The sequence below is a fragment of the Nesoenas mayeri genome (assembly GCF_963082525.1).
Source record: "Nesoenas mayeri genome assembly, chromosome: Z".
NCBI classification, from domain to species: Eukaryota; Metazoa; Chordata; class Aves; order Columbiformes; family Columbidae; genus Nesoenas; species Nesoenas mayeri.
In genome coordinates this window covers 24,059,949-24,083,934 of record NC_137542.1, presented here as the reverse complement: position 1 = coordinate 24,083,934, position 23,986 = coordinate 24,059,949, and the positions used below count along the sequence as shown (strand labels likewise).

Genomic DNA, 23,986 nt, shown 5'->3' with positions numbered 1-23,986 from the left:
TAGTCAACATTGCAGAAGAACCAGGAAATTGTAATAGTTAGCTTCAAACTTTTTCAATACACTGTAATAAAATAATGACATTTTCTATAATGATATACAGTGAAGATTACAGTTAGCCTGTACCTCTTCTTATGTGGTCATCAAAAGAAGTTTAGTAATTTGCATGGAGCAATTTTATGATTGCCATGCCTTGCTGGAAATATCTGCATGTCTGCAGATATCTGCCTGGCTTCTCTGCAGATGTGCTTATTAGATTCAGAGCAGAGAAACACTAATGGGACACATGGCAACGGGTTCTGCACAAGAGATGAAATGGATGCAAAGACCCCCCTTCCTTCTCTACTTCAGCTGGGAAGAGCAATGCTCATTTCCCTTCTTGCTCACCACAGTACAAGCAGCACACTGGAAGGCTGAGGAAGGAGAGAGGGAGGTGGTGCTGTGGTGTACTATGCCCAGCACTGAGCTGGGATTGAAAGGGACAGAAGATCAAGCAAATTTTGTGGCAAAAGACAAGCTGCCATCTATGTTTCAGTAATGTCCCTCAGCGTGTCCTTTTACACTCTTCCTACTCTTGGCTAATCTGGTGGGTCGGAGAATCCCTGTGGTTTGCAGGAATGCATATTAGCTTAGTTTGTTTGAACCTAGTAATTTTTACTCTGACCTGTTTCAAGAAAAAGAACATAAGTCTAAAAATTAAATACTGCTACTTTTTGTTGTTGTTTGCTTGTTTTTATTGGTTTTTGTTTGCTTGTTTTCCCCCCAGATGTTCTTCTCTCTCCAGAATGCTTAAGGCAATGGCAACTTTTCTAGAACAAGAATGAAGGCACTGGCAGAAGTGGCAATTGTAGCTCCAAGACTGAGTTGTAGTTCTTCAACAGACTCCTGCTGTCTTAATGTAAGACACTAAAATTAAATGCATTGATACTATTAAGTGGCAAAAAATACTTCAGCAATTAAGAAAGCAGAACATGCAGCAGGGTGCCACATGAATTAGAAAGCATGAATTTCTTGATATAGTTCTTCTGATTTCTAAAATTTCACATAGGGATTTAGATAAAAAATTTCCAGTAGAGTAACTTTAATAAAAGACACATCGCAAACTCCCAGATAATAGTGAAACACTTTACCAAAGAAAACTTAGAAGTTCAGAGCAGAAATACATATTTAATAGACACAGACATAGATATGGCTCCATGCTAACACACAAATACTCTTCCAAAGTAAGCAGCCCTAGTAAAGCCAATTTGACCACCCTTGTGAGAGGAGTTATGCATGTGCCAAGCATTTGCTCTATCAGCAGACACTCTGAACTACCCTGGCAACAGAGAGTCTGCTGTGAGTGAAGCAGAGTGGTGCACATGGGCCAGTACCCTTCCAAGAACAGCAAAAATTTGGATGGGCCCATTCTAGTACGGCCAAGTTGTTCAGAAATGACAGAAGGTCTGATTTTTGGGTATGATAGGTACCCCTGTTTATAATCAACTAAACTTTTCTTTCTTAGAATTCTGTAGAATAATTTTAGTTGGAAGAGACCCTCAGGATCATTGAGTCCAACCATAACCTAAACTAACTCTGGCATTAAACCATGTCACTAAGAATCTTGTCTAGATGCCTTTCAAACACCTCCAGGGATGGTGACTCAACCACTTCCCTGGGCAGCCTGTTCCAACAACTGACAACCCTTTCCGTGAAGAATTTTTTCCTAATATCCAATCTAAACCTCTTCTGGTGCAACTTGAGGCCATTTCCTTTCATGCTATCACTTGGGAGAAGAGACCAACACCCTCCATGCTACAACCTCCTTTCAGGTAGTTGCAGACAGTGATAAGGTCTCCCCTCAGCCTCGTTTTCTCCAGGCTAAACAGCCTCAGTTCCCTCAGCTGTTCCTCAGCAGACTTGTGCTCTGCATCAGCTCCTCAGCTCCTCACCACCTCCTCACCAGCTTCGTCACCCTCCTCTGCACTCTCTCCAGCACCTTAATGTCTTTCTTATGATGAAGGGCCCAAAACTGAATACAGGATTCCAGGTGGGGTGTCACCAGTGACAAGTACAGTGGCCGGTACAGCTCTTCAGTGCTAAAGCACTATTATTTTCCTGAAGAATCTTGGACTTCAAAGTGTAGCTAATCAGTTGTAGTATTTTTTCCCTTCAAGTGGATTTCTATATTCAGCAGGTATCAAGCCTCTGATTTTACATGCTGGGGGAAAAAGAATTTATTTAAAAATTCTGTACATTGCATGTTAGTTCTCTGGAAATGTAGATATACAGGGGCAGACCATATTAAAGGACTTTGAAAACCTGTATCGCCCCAGAGTAAGATTAAGATATGTTGATTATATACGATTTTTGGATTAAAGAAAAAAAATCAATCTGTTAATTTCTGCTGATTGTCATTAGCTCGTGGAGCCAGGGAAGGACTTTCTAAAACAACCTGTAGATGGCATCCTCCACTTACAGACAGGATGCCCAGCGTGGTCACGGTTTCTGTTTCGTCTGGATGCACCGGTTTGTTGAGTCTAGGGAAGGAAGTCAACCCTGTATGCTAAATTCTGTCTCCTTGACAGCAGATGTCAAAAAGGTCATCATGCAAACGATGCAGGCAGATTTGTCCCTGTATGTAGTTATGGAATTGAGAGGGTCAAAAAGAGACACGAGCACACTTGTTTATAAAGCAGAGCCATTAAGAAGTACTTTGTCTTGTTAATATATGCAGAATTTAGGCACACTCTGATTGCTTTAAGACTCTTTCACCAGGCCTTTACAATATACTGCCCAGACCAACAGTCTTCACAATGATATTTGGAAAAACAGAAAGAAAATACATGTTTGTCTTATATATTTGTGCATGTGTGCACACATACGTGTCTGTAAGCTGCCAGGATGTGGTAGTGTGGCTTCTGTTGTTCAAATTCCTTCCTTTATTAAGCAGGCAGGGTGGTCTTTCAAACAAACAAACAAAAAAACCCCCCTCCTGGTGATTTATAGAGCTATGTAATACAATAGTAGTAAATGAAATAATGCTTCTGTGATTTGTAAGCATCCATTTTCTATTTGAGAATTCACAATGATGCAGATGTAAATAACTTTTTATAGCACCCTCCTTTAATTAGAACAGGTTTTAAAATCAGGATGTATGCATAAAAAGCATAGAGTATGCATATCCTTTAAGCATTGTCTCATGGTGACATACTACATTTTTTGTGTTTATATTTTGTGATGCTTTAATTAAATTGGAGAGGTTAGGTATCTGGCATCAAAATATATATAAACTCAGAAAATGAACATCAGCAGTGTGGCCTTATTTTCATGCACAGTGGGTGATGTAATGGTCAGATAGTGATGTCCATTAAGAAGTTATTTCCAAGGAGGTGTTTCCATTTAAACTGTTGTCAGATCTGCTGACTGATTTGTAGCGTGGCTGACTGGTAAGGCATCTGCCCAGATGGCAGGGCTATGTCGAGCTGTCACTTTCTTCCAAGTGAACTGCGGTTCTTCCTCATCACTGACAAAATGAGAAATACAGAACCGGACGTGCCATTTTCTGATGAAGGTGTTAGAGGGCTGCAGCAGGCTGTTTTTAAAGCCCTTAACTATGTTCTAATAAAAGCATACATTGACTTCAGGTAGTGGGAATTACTGGAGACTTTAGATATGGACAGAGGAGAGAAGGATGAATTTACGGAAAAATAACGATCTCCTAGCATTTACCAATCACTATGGAACAAATAATGTCATTAAATACAGCGTAAGTTTATTTAACGCGAGTGTCTACCAATATACACCTATGAATACTGATTGTCTTTGCCCATTTGATGCTTTTTTTCAAGAGCTCCTTTGAAAACATACCTTTTGTTAAGGCGTCAAAAAAAGATACTGATATTATTTAGTCATTCAAATTGTTATACCTTTGAAATCAGGCTTGGAAAGGTGATGCTGGGGGAAAGAAGGAGTTTGAAAGGAATAAAGAAGATTATGCTTGTTTCAAACTCATATAGGCATATAAATAACAGCGTATTTACTAAAAAAAACCCAAACAACCTAGTAACCTGGGCTTCAAGAGAATTAGCTGGTCCATATATTTAGAGGATAAAGGATTCTCATTCATTGCTATTCCTGTAACACTTTCAATCCTGAACACTTTGCTGAAGGTATTTGTATCTCCTTCCTGTCACTATACCTTTCTGTGTTTCTGTCCTGCTCTGCTAATGACTCTTTGTAATTCAAGATGCTTGAAATTATCTTGATAAGTGGGCAGGGGGAAGTTGTACTACTTATTTTTTGTATATTTCTGCTGAGGAAGATGGCTACAATACATACCACACAACACAGACTGAGGAACTGTTTCAACAAACTAGGATCCAGCACAAGGATAAGGGCTATTTTACAGGCTCAGAAGTAAACTAACAACATGGAAATTAGCTTTGACAATAGTTGCGGGTATGGAAAAATACAGATAACGGCATAAATCCACACAATATGTAAAGGCCTACAATTATACTAGCAGAAGCACTATTACCCAAGCATCTAAAAGCACAGAGAAAGCAAGACAAATAGCTTGCTAATTGTACTTTATATGCAAGAAGTTCATATTCGGTAGATACAAACAGGACATTCTGTAATGGCAGGGGAAGGAGAAGGCTCTGACTGAAAGCTCATGCAAAACAGAGATTGTATCTAGCTATAGAAAGCAATCATAGCATTATTTCCAACCTACCGTCTATCAGGCTCTTACCTTTTTGACATCCCTGACTAGATGATACAGAGTGTTGGATGGTCCATGTCTCTGCAAAGGACAAATAAAGAAGAACAAAATAGTTTTGCATTGTCCGAAGTCTTTCAAGGTGTAAATGCTGAAATGGCTTTCTCACCTAGTCGTTTAAAAATCAGACTGAGAGCACTTAAATCACTTAAATTGTACAGCTGTATCAAGTAAAAAAAAAAAAAAAAAAAAAAAAAAAAAAATTTACAAGAGCATTATTTCACCTGACTTGTCCAAAACCTTCCAGTTAGAAAACCACAAGAACTGCCATACTGGATGTAAACTAAGGTCCTATATATCAGATTAGGCTCCTGGCCTAGGCAAAATAGGAGCCCAGCATAACATGCACAGCCCCTGGGAGAGAGCAGAAGGAAGAACAGCTGCCTGTCAGACTTCCACTTTCCACCACTGGTGGCTCAGAGAGTCCCTGAGCCCAACATTGCATGTAGGCTGTCTCATCTGAAAGCCACTAACATAACAGAATGCAGTCCGTGGATCTGTCCAGTCTTCTTTTGACTCCACCTGACATGTAAAACAATCTGCAGCAGACTCCCACAACTTCAATTATATATAGAGAAGTACTTCCTTTTTTGGTTGTGTTTTTGACTGCTGCTGATATTTTAAGAGACTTTTATGGGAGGTCTCACTATTTGTAATTGATGACAGATGAGACCACTGCATACGTACAGTCAGTGTTTCCATACAAACCTTGCTCTGAGCTTGCCTACACTTAACTTTATGTAACCCCACCACTGAGCATGATGAGACTTTACTGTGTTTCTTCACATGCTGCTTCAGATTTGCCTACCCTGAGTGATGTTAAAACACCTGTGAACATTGTCCCTTCAGTAGTTACTATTTTTGAGACCATCTCAAAACACGCTGAACAGCAGTGTTCCCAGAACAGGATCTTGGATGACTCTGGTCATAATGTCCTTTTGTGGGGAGAATAGACCACATATTCCTATACTCTGTTATCTATACTTCAAGCAGCTTTTAAACCCTTATCTTCTATGTTACGACAGATAAATTTCTCCAATAACCTTTGAGCTTTTCAAATATTGCCAAACAGGTTTTTCAAAAACAGGTGCACCAAATGCAACATCCTTGTTCTCCTGCATATTGACTTCAGAAATGGTGACAGATTTCTAAGGCCTAATATTTTCCTACAGAAGACAGGTAAACTCTTTCCTGACATAAAATTGATTCCTTTGTCTATTAATTTTATTCTTTATTGAATTTTTACAAATGTGCCATGGCAGAAGTCAGATTCACTGGTTTGTATCTTCCCTGGCCACTCTCAAGGCTCACGTTGAAATTTTTTATTTTCTAACTGGCCTTGGAAATTTATTTTGGTGCTAAATCTATTGTGGCATTAGGTCATATATCACAATTGGTAGTTCGGGTATTTCACAGACTGGGTCTTTTGGAATTCTTGCATGTATAACTTACGGCCATTTCTGTACCTTACAATAAATTCGTTCAACAAGGCCTCCTTTAATCTGTAGAACTGAAGACTTTCCTCAAACTTACTTCCTGTGAAAACTGTCTTTGTTACAAGAATTACAATGCGTATCTCTGTAGCAAGAATGCAGATAAGCTTTCTGTTCCTTATACACAGATGGTAGTTGATATGTAAACTTTACAACGATCAAAGATCAGATGGGAATTGTTCTCAAGGTTTGCACGGATAACCGTTCCTCTATATTTTGCATGAATTTAATGAATTCTTTTCAAGTTTGATATATTTGAAAGACTGAATTCTGGTCACCATCAGTGTGAAACATCTCTGGATAACAGCCCAGTGTGGCAGCTTACGATGGCAGGACTTTGAAAAGTACTGGAAGAAAAAAACTTTTCTAAAAGGGCAATGCACTATATCACAACCGCTCCCCAACAGACAGACTAGCAATCCTAAGAACTAGACAATACTTTATGACTTTTTCCATACTTCTTAAGCAATTTGAACTTATTGGTTTCTCTTGGTAGGCAATAATGAAGTGAATGCTGGAATGTGTTTTGCAGTTGAGAGCTCAGAAGCAATTTGAACCTGTGTAGTTTTATGTTCCATTTAAGGGCAAAGATATAAAACTTGCACACAGGCTTTTAGAGGTCAAAGTATCATTTTTGGAACATTCACTGAGGACAGAAGGAAGTTTTCCACTGTAATAGACCTCCTGAAATCATGAGATTACACCTTTACATTCAGAATATTATCCCAGGAAGTTTGCTTTTACTTGTTCTTTAGTGGCTGAGTTTGATTACCAGGTGCAAGATTTTTATGAAACCAAAAGGGTTTACGCTGTCAGGAGTCATATATCACCATCCTACGGTTCCTTACTTGCCAGTTACTGTCTTCCAGTCAGTGCCATCTGCCTAGATCTCAGGTGTATTGTATCAGAATTACAATGACCAGAAATCAGCTGGTACTCCGTGGGGCTTCATCCATGTCTTAAAAAATCGGTACAGCAGATTAAGTGGACAAGACACAGCATGTTCCATTATATGAGAGACAAAGCTAAGAGTCAATGTGGACTTCCAACACAGAAAATTTCTGCAGCAGGTGTTGGCTGCCTTGTGCAACATCATCTCATTGTAATAGGGGTGGGAACTCAAACAATGAACATAGAGATAGAATATTTGCCTTAGGTTGGCCCTACCGTATTGTACAATTCCTCTAGCCGGGAGATGGTGAGAAAACGATGCATGCTTACTCCATTTTCTATGAGTAATTTCACAAAATCCACTCTGTCCAACACCAGTGCATCCAGCATTGCTTGCTCAAGGGAGCCCACCTGCAAAGCAAGTGATTAATTCAGGCCATTCCTGGGCAGCTCAGGCTGTATCCGGCTGGTTCAGTTACTGTGGCACAAGCAGCAAATCCTGAGAAAATTCTGAGAGTTGCTCTGCTAGTTTAAAAAGGAATAATCACACTTTTATTCTATATTGGTTTCTCTGATTCAGGGCAGAATTTAAAAAATTAGTGTCAGAGTGTGAAGGTTAGCATAGACTAGGAAATCCAGAGTAGGACCAAGGAACTGGAACCCAGGAAACTGGTGACCACATCTCCACATAATTCGCTATATCATTGTCTCTATTTCTCACTTTCCTGATAAATATTTTATTTATATTGGGTATATTTTTTTATATGCACACACAATTTAATTTTCTCTCGACTAGCTCTTTCCTCTATTCATGGTGTGGAAACTCAGGGAAACTGACACACAGGAAGCAGAAATAGCTTCACAATTAGCTTTTCTTTGAAGGACCAAATGCAAGAGGTCTTCTTATGCAAAAAAGAGTTGAGGGGAGTTAGAAGGATGAGAAATTGTCTCTAACTTCCAGTTTTTGGGTTGCAAAACGATTGCAGCTTGCAGCATTTATGCAATTTTTTCCTATGATGTATTGATGGAGAGATAACGATACGGACAGTTTAATACCACTAAAATCCCTCCTATGCTTTGATGCATACGTATGCCCAGTATTGAAGACAAGATAAATAGTTCTGTTCACTCCATAACTGAAAAGGCAATGTTTTTTCAAACTAGATTTAAGAGGTAGCAAACTCCAGAAACTACATTTAAAGCAGGGGTATTTAAACAGAAGCTTTTCCTTTTGTTATAATTTTTTCTTTAGGGATTTCTAAGTGCTTACACAATGATAGCATATGAAGTTTTCAGGTTGGTGACCAAACAACTGTCACAGTAATGAATATTGTCATCCAATTTAACCTGCCAAACGAAGATGCAGTTAGCTTCAAGGAGCTACAGGTAGAGACAGAGTCCTCCTGTTTTTTTCCTGGGTGACTTCTGCTGCTGTAACAACTGCAGCACAAGCTGGGAGTCGACTAATCCTCCTCTCTCCCACATAGAGTTCATAACCCCGCTGTGTGCAGCCCTCCCATTCCCGTAGAGGAACTCTGCTCTGAGCGTTCCCACAGCTGGAGCACAGGATGGGGCAGGCATGAAGCCGGCAAGTTGATGCAGATCAGGACTGGGCACCAAATTAACACCAGGTTTGGAGCCACAGCCCTCCTGTGGTAACATTGCTGATCATCTCTCATGGTCCACTTCATGACCTCCAACATTTGTGCAGCATAATTTTGATGTCCAATCATCACCAAATTCAGTGTTTGTATATAAAAGCAGATTGCTTGAAGAGCATAAAGAAGTTTTGCCTTTCCTTTCATTTATAGCCTAACATTTTAATATGGCTGTAAACACATACTTGTTTTTCTCAGCTTGCAGAATTTTTCTTCATAGTATAAATGCGTTGCTTCCCGTTTCTTTAAAGGTGTGGTCTCTCAGTGTTAAGGCATCACTAGATGTCACCATTTCCTTGAACAAGCGAACATGTTAACATCTTTGTTACCGTGTCTGCCTTCAGTAGCTGTAAAAGGGAGCTTTGTGTTTGGCTGAGAGCACGACTCACTGTATTTTAAACTGTGTTAAAACTACTGCCACCAACAGAATGGACTTAATACTGAGTAGGGTTTAAAGTATTTTCAGTAGAAGATGCTGTATGTATACTGTACCGGCCATTGTTGCCCATAAATAAAGATCTGACTGCGGGCGATGTCTACTCTGTTCCAGGCTAATGCTAGGCTCAGCTGGTCAGGAGCAGATGCGTTAGCGCCTGTGTACACAGACAGGAGTGCAGGGAACAGAGGAGGAGAAAAAAGAAACAAGACATTAGAGTCAGCCAACAAACCACCATGATCATTCTTCTTTGACAAAAGTCTCACAGATGTCCATCTCATTTCTGCAGCTGATCTCATACTAAAACAAAACCAAACCTTTCATTCTCCCTGTAATAAAATACCAGTTCCCAAATCTGTATATACAGTTCTCGGACTGTCTCATAAACATTCATTGCTTCCTGACATGCCCCTTAAAAATACAGCAGGTACATGTGCTGTACCTGCTGATGTACAGGTACATGTACAGGTACTGTGCTGGTATCAGTGGAGTGAACTGGTTTCCCTCCTCTTGGGTGGGAAGCAGGAGCAGAAACCGGGCAGGATACGGATCCAGCTGCAGGAATTCACACACATACACGTATGCACACGAGCACACACATACAGGTGTATCTAGCAATTACACACACAGACCCCACCGATTTCAATAGTCACACGTTTTATGTAGATCTTTTATGCACCCCTACCTGATAAGGTGGAGATCCTTTACAAGGATAGGAATTTCTCCTCTATTTATTTGTATTGAGGGGTCTTGGTGAGACAAATTTCCTTTCATACATGCAATATTTGTGCAAGAAAGCATGGTATAAAACTGGTGTCAAGGTATAAAATACCCAAGTTAAATAAGAAACTCTGCAGATTATAAGATGGGTTTGGACATGTTTGTTATTTGGAAAGGAGGGTATGTTTTTCCCTGTAGTTTTAATGGACTCTGTGGGACACTCCTGCCCTGCTGTGCTTTTTTAATATTTCACTAAGGATTTAATGGTTATTAGCTGATTTGTAAAGCTAAAACAGTACTTGTGCTTCAGTGTTACAGGGAGAACTGGCTTGAATCAATTGATTGACCAAATAAATAAAGGGCCCTTTGACTCTTAACTACATATCTGCTTGCAGTGATTGGGTGACTTTATAATGCCTCATTTTTTAAAGGCCTCATACCTCCACTGTTTTCTTGTCTCTATTAATTCCTACATTGATACCATGGAGTGAGGACAAACAAGAGCTTTTCGTTACTTCAAAGCATTTCTATCCCCATTTCAGTACCATTCCAAATAACACACTGTTCCAGTTAAAAGTGGACTCTGAAATTGGAGGCGCAGAAAACATAAATGTAAGATGCTGGCTGCTGAAGTTCTCTGTGAAGGATCAGTTCAACAGACCTTCAAGAAGCTTAGCCTAGAGTTTAATTTCATAACTCTCAACTTTGCAGTCAGCTCACTGCCGTGAAACTTCACCAAATACTTGGCAATATCTACAGCAATTATTTGTGAGATTTGGGACTGTAGATCATCCAGATCACTTTCATTTTATTACAGAAATAAGCTCTGATAAAAAAATGAGGTGATGCAGGAGCAGAACAATATAAAGAAATCAAGAGAAGAAGAAAAAACACTGAAAATTGTAAAAGATCCTTCTGTGACTAAGAAGTAACAGGAATACTCCTTTGTGTAAGACACAGCTTCTCATTGCTATATAGTATGACACAGACAAAAGCTCTCACAAGAGACCTCATGCGGGACTCCAACAACATTTGGCGCTTTCCAAGTTCTTGCACAAGCAACATGAAAGTAAAAATTTACCTTTGGTAAGAGCAAAAATGTCCCTACAGCTTTATTCATAAATACAGAAAAAAACCTACCCACGGTGGGTACAATAACACAAGTTAAGTACAGAGAGCAAACAATGTTCTCCCTCTTTCTGAAGCAAATAACAGTTCCTCTCAAAATGTCGCTGGATCTCCTCCTTCCCATCCCTGTGCCTGCAGGAGAAGCGAGAGCTTCAGCAGGTGCTCAGGCAAGCTGTCTGGTGAACAGCGGAGGAGGCATATGGGTGAATTTCAAAACTCAAGGGCAGTGACAGCAATTCTGCAGCCTGGCACAATTTTGCATGAGATGGGAGAGCTTCACCTGCCATTTGCCTAAGCTGACTGCAGCCTACAGTTTGGGTATCCAGTGGTGCAGCATGGTTAGAAACCTTTTGGGATAAAGAGTGGATCAGATGGACTTGAGGAAGGAAGTGGGCCCCTTACACTGCTCCCATTTCAGCCAAAACTCAAGCAAAATCATAGTGGCTCCAGGTAAGCACCATCTGATCCCTAGCAGGGAGCCTTCTCCAGTTTGTGTTGAGTGCCTCAGTGTTCCTGGGCCTTTCTGCACTTTAGGAAGAACCCAGCTGCTGGATGAACATAAGGCCTTCTGGTGCATCTAATCATGTGAGGCATGAGGAGTGAGGCATGAGGTGGTGGCTGCCTCTCCAGAAAGGCCTCCAAGCCCGGCAGTTCATGAGAATTGTTTTCTCTGAGCATGCATATTGCTCCAAGTACTGAGCAGAAGGGGAAGCAAGCCATGGTCCAGACTCTGTCCTTCCCACCACCCTCCATGGTGTATAAGGCTGCCAGCAGAGGACAAGTTTTCCTGTGGGTCCATTTGCAGTCGCAGAGATGATGCTTTTCTCAGTGATTGTTACTACAGTGGTATATTATCTTGCAGAGTGCTGCAGACATTTGGCAGTTGAAGGAAATGTATGGTTTCTCAAGATCATTTCAGATCCAGACCAGTCCATCAGCTAGGGCATAGACTGGGCAGTAGAGGTCCGCATTCTAGGGCTCTGATGCACATGGCGGGATGGCTGCTGCCAGAGTGAAGTTTGTTGCTGGAAAACCTTTCCACCTTTCTCCTTTTTCCTTTCTTCCCTATGTGTTTTTTAGGTGCATGTGGATTACACTGGTGTTACGCATGAGGAGAAGGAAGCTAACAGCTATAAAAGTTTGTACAGAGCAGCATATGGGCTTCAGATGCCATTTAATTGATTTTATTCCAGATGGACTGATGCTTTTTAACTCAAATTAAAAAGAAAGTATTCAGGCTATTTCAGGTGGAATTCTGTCCAGTATTAAGAAGTAAAAATAATTCCACTAACATAAGAAAAACACCCTAGAACAAATGTGAGATGGGCTTTCTTAAGATAGTGTCTTCTTTCAATCATTTCCTTGATTGCACTCAGTAACACAGAGCATAGATTTGAGTCAGTAAGAAGAATACAAAAGGTGACCTCTCTGAGGACTCATCTCACTCACGAGCATCTTTTCAATGTACTGAAAATAACCCAAAGGATATTTGGGAAATGAAAAAATAAGGTAGAGTTAACAACCTACTGCTCTCATCAACTCGATACAGTGATCACACTGGAACCAATTCTTAGACCCTTAACACTGTCAGCAGTGAGAAATTAGCATTTCCTTAACCTACATTTCTGTTTCATCCTGTCTCATCAAGATTCTCTGCTTAGTTGCATGGTATTATTTTAATTACCATAGCACACTTACTGCTTTAAATAGTGTTCTAGGCAATATGACTGATGTCTGTGTAATATTTACTCAGTATCCAGGTGTCTGGCTGAGTATAATATTCGTCAAAATAATGTTTTATGACAATATGACTAATGTTTGCAGTGGGACTCCTCCTTTCCTTCATCTGTTCCTAGAACCAAAGTTGCATTTGGGATGCAATGCACTGGTTTGGCAGCATTTTATTTCTGTATAGATATTGCTGGATAGACAATGCAAGGATGGTGCAACGTCGAATGAACAAGGAGATCTGTGACAGCTGTTAGTTCCTGCAGGTATTAACTTTACGCTTCTAGGTGGCCATCCAGGAGTGCTGAGATATCTTGCACAGATTCTTCTGGTAAAAAGTCAGATTTTCTGTTCAATATCTTGGGCCAAAAATACAATACCCCTTGATGATAAAGCCTGGGACCATAAACCTGACTCTGTATCCTCGGTGAGCCAGGGTACATGTCAGACAACAAGCATTGTGCCCTTGCAGGATCCCAGATTACTGAAGAGACAGACTGCAGGCTTTTATATACTGGCTAAAGTTTACTGTGACCAATTTAAACCTCTAAAGGATTCTTCTGGGACAGGCTATGACACTCAGTGCTCAGGAATTTTGAAAGCTGGAACGACACAAACCTGATTTATCTAGGCAGAAATGGCTGTTGGACTCTCATGACCACAGTGCTTCTAAGCAAGTCAGTGTCCTCTTAGAAACATCATTTAAAGAAAATAATTAGATTAGGAAAAATAGCAATGCAAATTAACTTTCTGCCCTGCATCTCAGTAGGTCTTGCATTGTCTTCTGTTTCAGCAGCTCTTTGGTGAAAAGGCTGTGTTTCCACTCCATTTGCTACAAGCATCTTCCTGGCATTTAGCAAATCAATCGACAATAACAAAGCTGATAGCAACAACAACTATAAGGGCAGCAACCAGATATCTGACCTAAGTCTGAAATCCTTCTGTGTCAGTGATTTCTTGACTGGCAAGACCATCACGCTGTCTTCTAGGACCATCTGATACTCCATAATGGCTGTTTAGTGAGCATGAATCATGGCTTATTCACAGGCTGGGAAGTATGCAGACACATGAGATCTACATCAGCCTAGCACGGCTTATCTGAGAGGTCCACATGGCAGTAATATTACAATATGCACATACCACACAGCACCTCTTTCCCAGTGCCAACAATTGCACTGGGAAGGTTTCTTGAGCACCAGCTGAAACATGGCTGGTACTGCTAGTATGCTCCAGACACTGTAACAGCTTCATGAACTAGGATCTTTGCTGGCACTGCAAAACAATATATTTTAGAACATCGCCATATGCTGTCTTTAACTTTCCCGTCATATGCCTTCTGCTCAGTTAGCAGCTGCAAAAGGACAAAATCCGTTACTGTTTGAGTTCCAACTGTTCAAGTTAAGAGAGCACAAACAGTTAAACTGCATCAATAAATTCACTTGCTACAAATCCATGCAATTGAAGACTTACTTCCCACATTGGCATGTCTCTCAAAATTAAAAAAAAAAGAAAAAAAATCACAAGCCATATGCTGTTGTGACATCCATGCAATGTAAATTGATAACCAGTTCGGATGCTATTCTCTCGTTTATTGGAGATCAATTCCAAGAAAGATAGATCTGCTGACAAGATTAAACAAGTGACTCATGAAAACAAACGGGGAAATAATCTCTCATATTCAGCGTGGGGTTTGGGGCTTGTAGAATATCCTGTCCAGGAGAGTTCCTGCATTGGCAATATGCCTGATGGGGGTTTAAAAACAGACCAGCTCATCGCAAATTTTACACAGCAAGCAGGAAATGATACTTCATGTTTCCCCATCCTTGTCCTCCTGCTACTCACTGAACAAATCACTCAGACCAGGGTGGGACTGGTAATTGGCCTGTGTGTGCCTTGACCACTGGCTAGCAAGAAGTGCGAAATCCTCATTTGTGAGACTGACAAAAAGTAATCAATAATCACTCACCAGTTTCCTACTTTTCTCTGCCCTCTTCTCACATAGTGCCTAAGTGGTGAAAGAGATTAATTCCTGAATCTAAATTTACAAATTTCAAGATAATTCAGACCCAGTCTTCAAAGTTGCTTACCAGTAAATCAACAGACAAGTGGTTCAGCATTGTTACTTTAGATTTCTTCATTTGATGAAAAACTCAACATCAGTCTGATGGGGTATGTTTATTGAAAGATAGTATTTCTTTTGGGGCATGCCAGAACCTTTTTACAAAGACATGGTATGAGTAAGGACTGACTTGCCTGAGACAAGAGATCTCACCTTCACACACATTGATTAAAAAGTTATATGGACTTTCAATCCCTGTGATCAGAAAGCTCAGACTAACAAGAGGCATTTTGTTAATCTAATCTTCATTGAGTACCCTCATTATCAGAATGTGCTGAGAAACAGGGAAAATGAGGTGTAAGTTTAAGTTCCCCTGGCTCTTGAGCAAGACACAAGTTCTGCTTCAACCAGCAGACTACAAAATCAAGACTGTCAAGCATGAAAGGGGATGTTGAAATTACTCACATAGATCCAGGCACCTTCTGAGCTAACAGAAGTTCACTATGATGTCTTGCACTACTATTAGTAAAAGGGAAGGTAATTTTATTTTACTAAGGAGATGACAGGACCATTCAGGTACTTGCAAAATGGATATTCCAAATCAGAGAGGACTACTCATATATCCAGACTGCAACCATAGTACAGTTGCTCACGTCAATACTGCAGAAAAAATTTTCAAACAGAAAGCAATCCCTCCCAGGCCTATGATTTATTTTCTTCAGCTTCCAAGACGCAGCTTTCAAGGTGGTAAAAGATTCCAGGGATCTGTGTTTGGATTCAGACCTTGCAAATATACCTAGAGTGGAACCACAACTTTAAGACAATCTGTATCTTACTAATAGAGATAAAGAGTAATAGTTTCAGTGATTGCCTTAAGAACAAATATGAAGAGATTACACTTTACGCTGATGATAATGAAGGATCCAGTTATATTTAAGATAAAAATGAAATCTGCAATTAAAATATTTCCCAAGGATAGAAAAGAGGAATTTGGTGATGGATGCAATTCTAGTTCCTTGCTTTGAATTAATGTATTTTTCTTTTATTCACCTTGTTTTATATTGTTTCTGTGTGAAGACATCCAAAATGCCTTGAGATTTAATTATGCAGATGGTTAAAATTTGTTACCTCAGGGTAGCACCAAAATGGTCCTGTTACCTGCAGGAGAAAAAACTTGTATCTTGATTGAAATGAGCAGAAGAAGTGGGGAAAGCAATAATAGAAAAGCCTAAAGAAACAAAAGCTACTGGAGGAAAATATTAGTAATTATAGCTCATTTCCTTGGCTGGTACCCATCAGCTTGCAATCACACTTTTGCAGTGGCCAGTGCCTGCTTAGTTCAGACTTTTATTTTAAATGTTTGAAGAACCTTTTTAAAAATGAGATTAATAATCATGTAAAAGGTAAAAATACAACTTTCTTTAGTTAGGTGAAAGTTACTCAGGCCTTCTCCTTTTTCTCTTCATACAGGCTTTTGTGAGCCTGCACAGGAAAAAACCGAGAAGAAAACTGAGCCCTGGAACAAGCAAGATTAATTCCCATTACCTTTTTAATACTCAGTAAATCTAGTAGATTTTTTGTTGCGATTCAAATTCAGGCCTGACACATTGCATTACATACAGTCTTATTCAGATGCGGGCATGGCAATAGCACGATGACAACTGCTAAACAGCCTCATGAAGCATAACCTTCCCCAGTTACCTTTGGACACTCATTCGCTAACATTTCTTAGATTGCTCCTTAAAATAGTTTGGTATGTCTTTTTGTCTGATTTAAAAATTGGTGTGGCCTGTAGTACGCAACACAAGACAGACCAGACAGCAAGAAGATGACCATGGTTATTGACACATTAAATTTGTGAAAATCCCATTTAGGGGAAGGACCATATAAATGGAGGGCTAGAAATGCCCAGTCCTTGCTTAGGTGTGTAATCCTTCATCGGGTAAGTACATGTGCTTCAGTGTCTTTAAAGTCTCACCTGTTTCCATATTTGCAAGCAAGTTTTAAAATACCTGATAATATAATATTTTAAAGTGAGCCGAGCCAAATGGCGTGTCTGCAGGACAAGGGTTTGTAATGAACTGTAGCAACAGCAGACGTATTGTAAAACAATCTTTTAAGAGCCTAAGTGTAACACTTAATGGCTTAGAAAGATTTAGTGACCTGTGAAGTTTAAGATTAAAACCTCTGCCACCCGGATAGCTGCCTTCTTAGCTCTGCCAGGCTGGAAGGAATCCCACACAGTTCCCAGACTTTCCTAGGAAAAATATTTCACTTTGACAATAGTGCCAGTTTTATCTAACAGGAGATAACCTCCTTCTGGATGTCCTACCAGCCACTAAGGCAATCTTAAATCTGAGAAGTTCTTTGGCTCAGTATTAATTTTCTCAAGTAACGGGTGGGGGGTCACCACTGACGTTTCTTGTGACACATTAGTGATTCTAAAAATTCAGAGAGGCAAACTAGTAGCTACTGAAACATTAAAGAAAGAGCTGGATTTGTATAAAGCAGGTAGACCAAAAAGTATACTTCAACTTTACGGTATAAATTTACCATCTTGATACAGTATATATTGTCAATAAATGCAGGTTTCAGCACAGCAGAGATGCAGAGTTAATCCATTTGGATTGATACAGACTCACTGTGGAGTGAAACTTCATTACCTTTTAGTAACGCTGTCAGGATAGCCAAATCAATATCCTGGTGGCCTTCTGATCCCATGCGAAATACTGTGATCTGAAAAATTAAAAGAAAATACCATTATTGAAAAAAGGGTTATTTTTTTAAAAAAAGAAATTAAATCAGAGCAGCATCATTTGTATCTCAAAATGTCCTGATGTCTGCAAGATGATCTTTCTTTACACATTTTATGAGAAGCTTATTAGGTAGGATTAGCACACAGTATTTTTTGAGATATAAATTTTGCTAAAGATAGATATTATATTAATGAACATATGGAAGAAAAGTCTTCAGTGGTACTTATGAGGTGAAATTAGAGATGAAGGAATGTTCTTGTGTTAGTGTAGCATTAGATTTAGTGTTCACAATACAATGCTAGGAGGAATTAGGTGTATCATTGATTGTGGACCTAGATTATGGCATACAGCACTGAATAAATACTTCCAATCAAAATTAGCAACCTATTCAAATTAATTATTTTATATAGCAGAAAGTTAGATAAATAAGCTAAGGATTAGGCTTCTAACCGGTCCAGAAACATCTTTAGCCATGTGTGGCAAATGACCTAGCACTCTTAAGATATAAGATTTGAGGCAGTGATGTGAGATACACAATTCATAAAGAATAAGAATTAATACAGTAGGGCTGTTCTTTCAAGCTAGTTTCACTCTTGGTTAAGACTGCACTGAAACATATAGAAGTGTAAATCCCCTTGCTCCCTTTGTTGCCATAGCAATAGCTGCTCTTGAAACTCTGCTTCTTGTGAAGCTACTGAGGCTGCAGCTTTTTGTTATTCCCTTTTCTTTACTAATGAAACCTATGTAATAATTTTGATCTGAATACCTGTTATCTGTTTTTCTTTTTCCTTTTGCCAGCACAGACTGCTTTTTTTTTTAAGTGATACCTTTAATTAGGAATTGTGTAAACATATTTTACATTCATATTCAGCAGCATATGTGGTACCCACACTCCTAGACTCCTACTCATACAGCACCTTTGAATTGCAGCAGCATCAGGGATAGAGGTCAGCAAACATCAGGGCATAAAGAACAGCATACCGTAATGGAGAAAGAAGATATATAAAGTGGTCAAGGCTAAGACAAGACTTTGGTGACCAGCTTTAGCTGGCCAGCTCACAGCCCTGCAGACTGTATCCCAAGAAATCCAGTGTAGCCCTCCTGTAGCACTTATTGTACCCTCAATTGACCTCAAAGCTCCAGAGTGTTCAAAGGGAGGTAAGAAACTTTGGCACCAGTGACTGTAGGACAGCATGTTAGAGACCGAAAAGCGAAACTGGATGAAGAAATAAGAAATCAATCAAAACAATTAATATGAGAAAGCATTTATGTTAGGTGTCCTCCCCAGTCAAAGTAAATTGTTTTCCAATTAGACTTAGTTTGACCCCTCAAAGCATTCAAGAAACAAAGCATAAATACTGTAAATAATACTAATATGATGTATTTTCTCTCTCCTCCTAGAGACTACAGGTGCTTCTGGAAAATCATTTGGTGTCTATCCCCATACAGCAATAGGATAGGATAGGATAGGATAAGATAGGATAGGATAGGATAGGATAGGATAGGATAGGATAGGACAGGACAGGACAGGATAGGATAGGATAGACTAGACTAGACTAGACTAGATTAGACTAGACTAGAATAGAATGGAATAGAATAGAATAGAATATTCCAGTTGGAAAGGACCTACAACAATCATCTAGTCCAACTGCCTGACTAATTCAGGGCTGCCCAAAAGTTAAAGCATGTTGTTAAGGGCACTGTCCAAATGCCTCTTTGACAAGCTTGGGGCATTGACCACCTCTCCAAGAAACCTATTCCAGGGTTTTACTACCCTGTTGGTAAAAAAATGCTTCCTAATGTTTTTCCTAATGTTTTCCCTAATGTTTTTCCTAATGTTTTTCTTGTGACCTCAATGGCTGCCAAGGAAACTTTCCCTGCAGTGCAGGCAGTCTGCTCCTCTGATGTGTAGGGCACAGGTACTGTGGGTAGAAATACACATATCTGTGTATGTCTCATCTCAAACCACAATAAAAATGAGAGCTGATGAGATCAGCCCCTCTGCTGTATGTGCTCATGATGTACTTCCCATGCACAGATAACAAACTGTGCCACAGAGTGTAGCCGCTAGGGAAGCAAGTGAGAAGGCAGAAGGAAGAGAAAGCCTTCCTCCCTCACCCAGCAGGGAAGAGGAACATCTCCCTCTCACAGGCAGCTCTGGCAGGTACTGACAATAAGTGGGTGAATACAGTGTGGACACGTAACAGTGTGACCATAGCACCCCCACAATGCTTTGCAATTTCCTACACACTTTTTGCAGCAACAGACATCCTGTAGCACTGAAGGGAAGTGCGAGAGCCTGGCAAGCAGATCAGCTAATGCTGGGAACATGCTCAGTGAACTCCCAGCTTAATTAAAAGTCATCATGTAAATTGCAAGCATTGAACAGCATATCACCACAGGAAAAGTAAAGGAAGAACTTCGCATATATTAGATCACATATGCTTCTAAATTTCCAACTTATTTTTCATCTTTCTTCCTTGCGTGTCTCAGAAAAATAAACCCATTTCAGCAGAACAAATTGCTGCTGTATTAAAAATAAAACCTAACTGTGTAATTTAGTTATATTAGAGTAAAAAGGCTGTCTTTCAACAGTAACTGTTACTTTATTGGTATTTTAAGAGGTGTGACATGATTCAAGAAGTAAAATAAAGAAAAATAAGATAAATAATTAGGAAAAAAGATGGAAAATGAAAGAGTGCTCACACTCATATCACTATTATTATCATTTTGGGAGTCATGCCCAAGACTTTTAAAATTTTAGAGAGAACCAAGGCAAAATATCATGATACTTGGTTTCAAAATACTGTGAGTTTAGTAACGTAAAGACTCAGCTGATAATGTGTACATTCACCTGTTCTGAATGCAAAATATCTTTTAGGAATGTAAACAGAGATGTTTAGCCTCTCATCATTTAGGTTAACTATATCTACCTACAGCTGCTTCCTCTCGGTGACGGATACACTCCTGCTGTTTGAACTCACTGAACTTTGGTCCAGGCAAATGATCAGCAAGTCAGCCTAACAAAAGCTAATCCTGTTGAGTGAGGCTATCAGTGAGAACTCAGCATCAAAGTCCAAAAAGCAGTTTGGCTGCAGACTGGGCTGATATGCAGCCAAAACTGCATTAACACAGCAGAATGTCTGACTACAAATACACTACAAATCATCTGCAGCCATTGGAGCCCTTGAGCTCTCCCTCCATGGCAGCTGGCTGTGTGCCAGTGACCTCCCCTTGAGTAGGAACCCCTCTCAAGGTACCTGTTTGAGGCTGAGGGATCTCTTACCTGACACCAGACACCAATGGCTTGGTAAGCGACATTGCTTGCATGCATGTAACATCTAAGATACACATAGTAAGCTTACATGATAATCTTTGTATCCCATACTAACTTTAAGAACAGTAAATAGTAGAATATAGACTGCCAGTCCACCTGTACTTATTAAATGTTCTCCATACCTCAATTTTATGGTTAGAACTTAGTAAAGTAACTAGTAGACCAGATTTGTCTGAGTGATCTGTGACTCCTCTCCTGCATCGCTCTCCTTTGACAGGTCTCAAAAATTATTTTGGACAACCTGCACAACTTAGCACTCTTATGCAGTTTTTTTGATGAACTTTTCACAGCTTGTCATCCTTTGAACTGTTGCCTCCCAGCCCAGTGAAACAGCTTTTCATAAATATGGACCTCACAGGTAGGTCTTTGCCCTATCTTAGTTTCCCATGGTTTTGGGAAGATCAATTCTTTCTTCTTTTTGCTATTGCACTAAAGCTTGGCTAATGTTTTTATTCATTCACAAGGTGGAGGGTTTAAAATAGGACTGCAGTGTAATTAGGCAAGAAGTCGACTTTGTCACACTGTGGATAAAATCTTTACCTCTGTTGATAAACTCTTAGTCCTGATCTGCAGCATACTTCAGGTGTAACTCATTCACATTGTATCTTTGCTAGAGTTGTTGCTTGCTTTCACTGTTGGATGTTAGAGGTATTTGAGTATAGTATCATTTGCGTTTAAATGGCTAAAGGAAAGTATTTCAGCACTTAGGGCTCTGCAGAATGAATTTTGGAAGACGAGGCTTACAGCTTTTGCATGCTGGCCGCTGAATAGTTTGTCTCATCATCACTCTACTTCACCTAGCAAAACCAGATCATTATCAAACCACGTAGCTGTAGCTTTTGTTCTTAACCCATAACTATTTATGACCCAGACAAAAGGCAGTGGGACTGAAGGAATATCAGTGCTGTGCTCTGAGTCCCTGACTAGCAGTCTGTGAGGAATCCCAAACATCTTGAGTAGACCTGTATTGCTTATCCAATGCAGCTGCTGTCATGCTTGAATGACTCATTAATGAAGAGGGCTGCACATTCCCCCTGCCTTTTCTCACAACTTCTATTCAAAATGCATCCACAGATGCTGTCCCTTTGTTTGTTTGTTTGTTTGTATGCTTGTTTCCGTCACATTTAGATGTGGATAAAAAGAGAAATAAACGGGCTTTGTAACACACTGAAAGGGGCAGAAACACATACCAATTGTTGTTGGATGAGATCCTCCTGTCTTGTGCTAAACACTCTTGACCTTTCCAGAAAGAAAGCATGAATTTTCTCTCTGCATTTTATGAGTACAGTTATAAGCAGACAGCAGTTGTTCCTAAAACATGGATTTACTTCTTCTCTTATACACCATTTGTAGTTTTTCCAGTATCCTTTAGGTTTTGCAATCAGAGGCATGAGGAAATAGGGACATACCCCGAAGTATTTGTGTGGACTTTACACTTAGCATTGTTCAATATCTCTGGGTCTCAAAAAAACTATCATGGGTCTGTCTTTCTGGAGACCTGTTGTTCTGGTGATGTCTTTTATCCCAATTAACAGGTAAGAATTTTATGTTTGCAATATACTCATCTAGATGCAAGAGTCTTTAATGTATCTGACATCTTGCTATTTGCCATTTACAGGTACTCTTGTGGGTAAATCACTGTGAAGAACTGAGAAACAACACATTGGTGCTGATAAAGTAGGACATTGACTAGAGTCCTGTTAAAATGGGCTACGAATGTTACTGCACCGATGTATATAACACTACTGTGCTAATAAAAAAAAACAAACCTGGATTAGTAAACTCTATTCCCAGCTACTTCTTGATGGATGAATGTCTGCCACTGAGATTCAAAAACAACAGTAAATAAAGAGTTAGAAACCCACTTAACAACTCATTACTAAGAAAAAAAGAAAGCTCTTCTTCTTTAAATGACGAGACAGTGTCTAAGAGCCATTCACCTTTAAAAAGACCTACTGTAATCCCATTTAAGCCTGTTGTTCCATCCTAGCCTCTGTACAACTTCAGTGAAAAAATGAGAAGAAAAATGACCTAGTAAGGTGTGTCTGTGGAATCCAGGACATTTAATTATAAAGCAAAATAACCCCAAGAAGTTGATGTTAAAAAGTAATATATGCTCGAGACTTGCTTACCCTGCCAAAAGAAAACAAAGGTAAGAGTTGCAGTGTTAGTCAGACTAATACTAGCCATTCTTTTGCATTACTATGAAAAAGAGATCAGTTTAAACTGAGAAATTTTCTTTATGCTGATCTGATTTAAATTATATCTATAAATGGTTTTCTATTTTCCTGAGCATAATGAAATTGTGTTAGGGAACAAAACTACCATTTACCATACACAGCTATTTCTTTTGAGTGGAAAACCAGTTTATGTTCAAAGAAGAAACAAATTCCAAAATCAAGTACTCTTTTTTCTCCCAGGGATTTAGGCTACATTATTACTTCCATGTAGCTGGTAGTTTCAGTTGTTGAAGTTAAACACAATTATTTTAAAATAATAGGGGTTTTTTTGTTCCTCTACCTCTACCTTGGATATTTTGGGGTTGGTCTTTTCTTTATTTTCTCCTTTCTTTCCTCAGTGTTCACACTATTTATTGGTTTGAAATCACTTTTTCAGGTAAATGCCTGAGGCATCTCAGTGAACAACTGTGGCTTTCAATAGCAATCTCTTTTTTTTAATATATTTTTATTCTCCTCTTTACAAATATAAGAGAAGCTGATGTTAACATCCCTTACAAATACAAAAGTGTATTGCATCACACTGAAGAAAGAGTTAAATCTTCAGAAGAAATCACACCAGAAACAGACAAGCAAAATGCCTCTGAGGCACCAGCAAAAGTTGCACCAACAAGCTGCAAAAGCACTGTTAATAGGCACCCAGATTCTCGCTAACTGTGACTCTAATGTCAGGATTTCTTTTTATATGCCTATAGTGGTCTACTTGCAAAGTGCAGTAGATAGCAGCTAGTTCCAGTTCTTGGGGCTTCTGGGTAAGGACCACCAGCTCTGTGAGGCTCATCTC

General features: G+C 39.5%; 1 protein-coding gene across 2 annotated transcripts in view; it reads right to left on the bottom strand.

The window, feature by feature from the left end:
• Positions 1–23,986, bottom strand: part of TRPM3 (transient receptor potential cation channel subfamily M member 3) — a gene marked incomplete at both ends in the record, with an annotated part of 397,932 nt that overhangs the window by 50,530 nt on the left and 323,416 nt on the right. For both annotated transcript variants that reach the window (XM_080362471.1, XM_080362472.1), the window contains 4 exons: positions 4,733–4,783; positions 7,420–7,554; positions 9,294–9,394; positions 17,536–17,608. In XM_080362471.1, the coding sequence (XP_080218597.1) occupies positions 4,733–4,783; positions 7,420–7,554; positions 9,294–9,394; positions 17,536–17,608 (360 nt within the window). The remainder of the gene's footprint in view (positions 1–4,732; positions 4,784–7,419; positions 7,555–9,293; positions 9,395–17,535; positions 17,609–23,986) is intronic.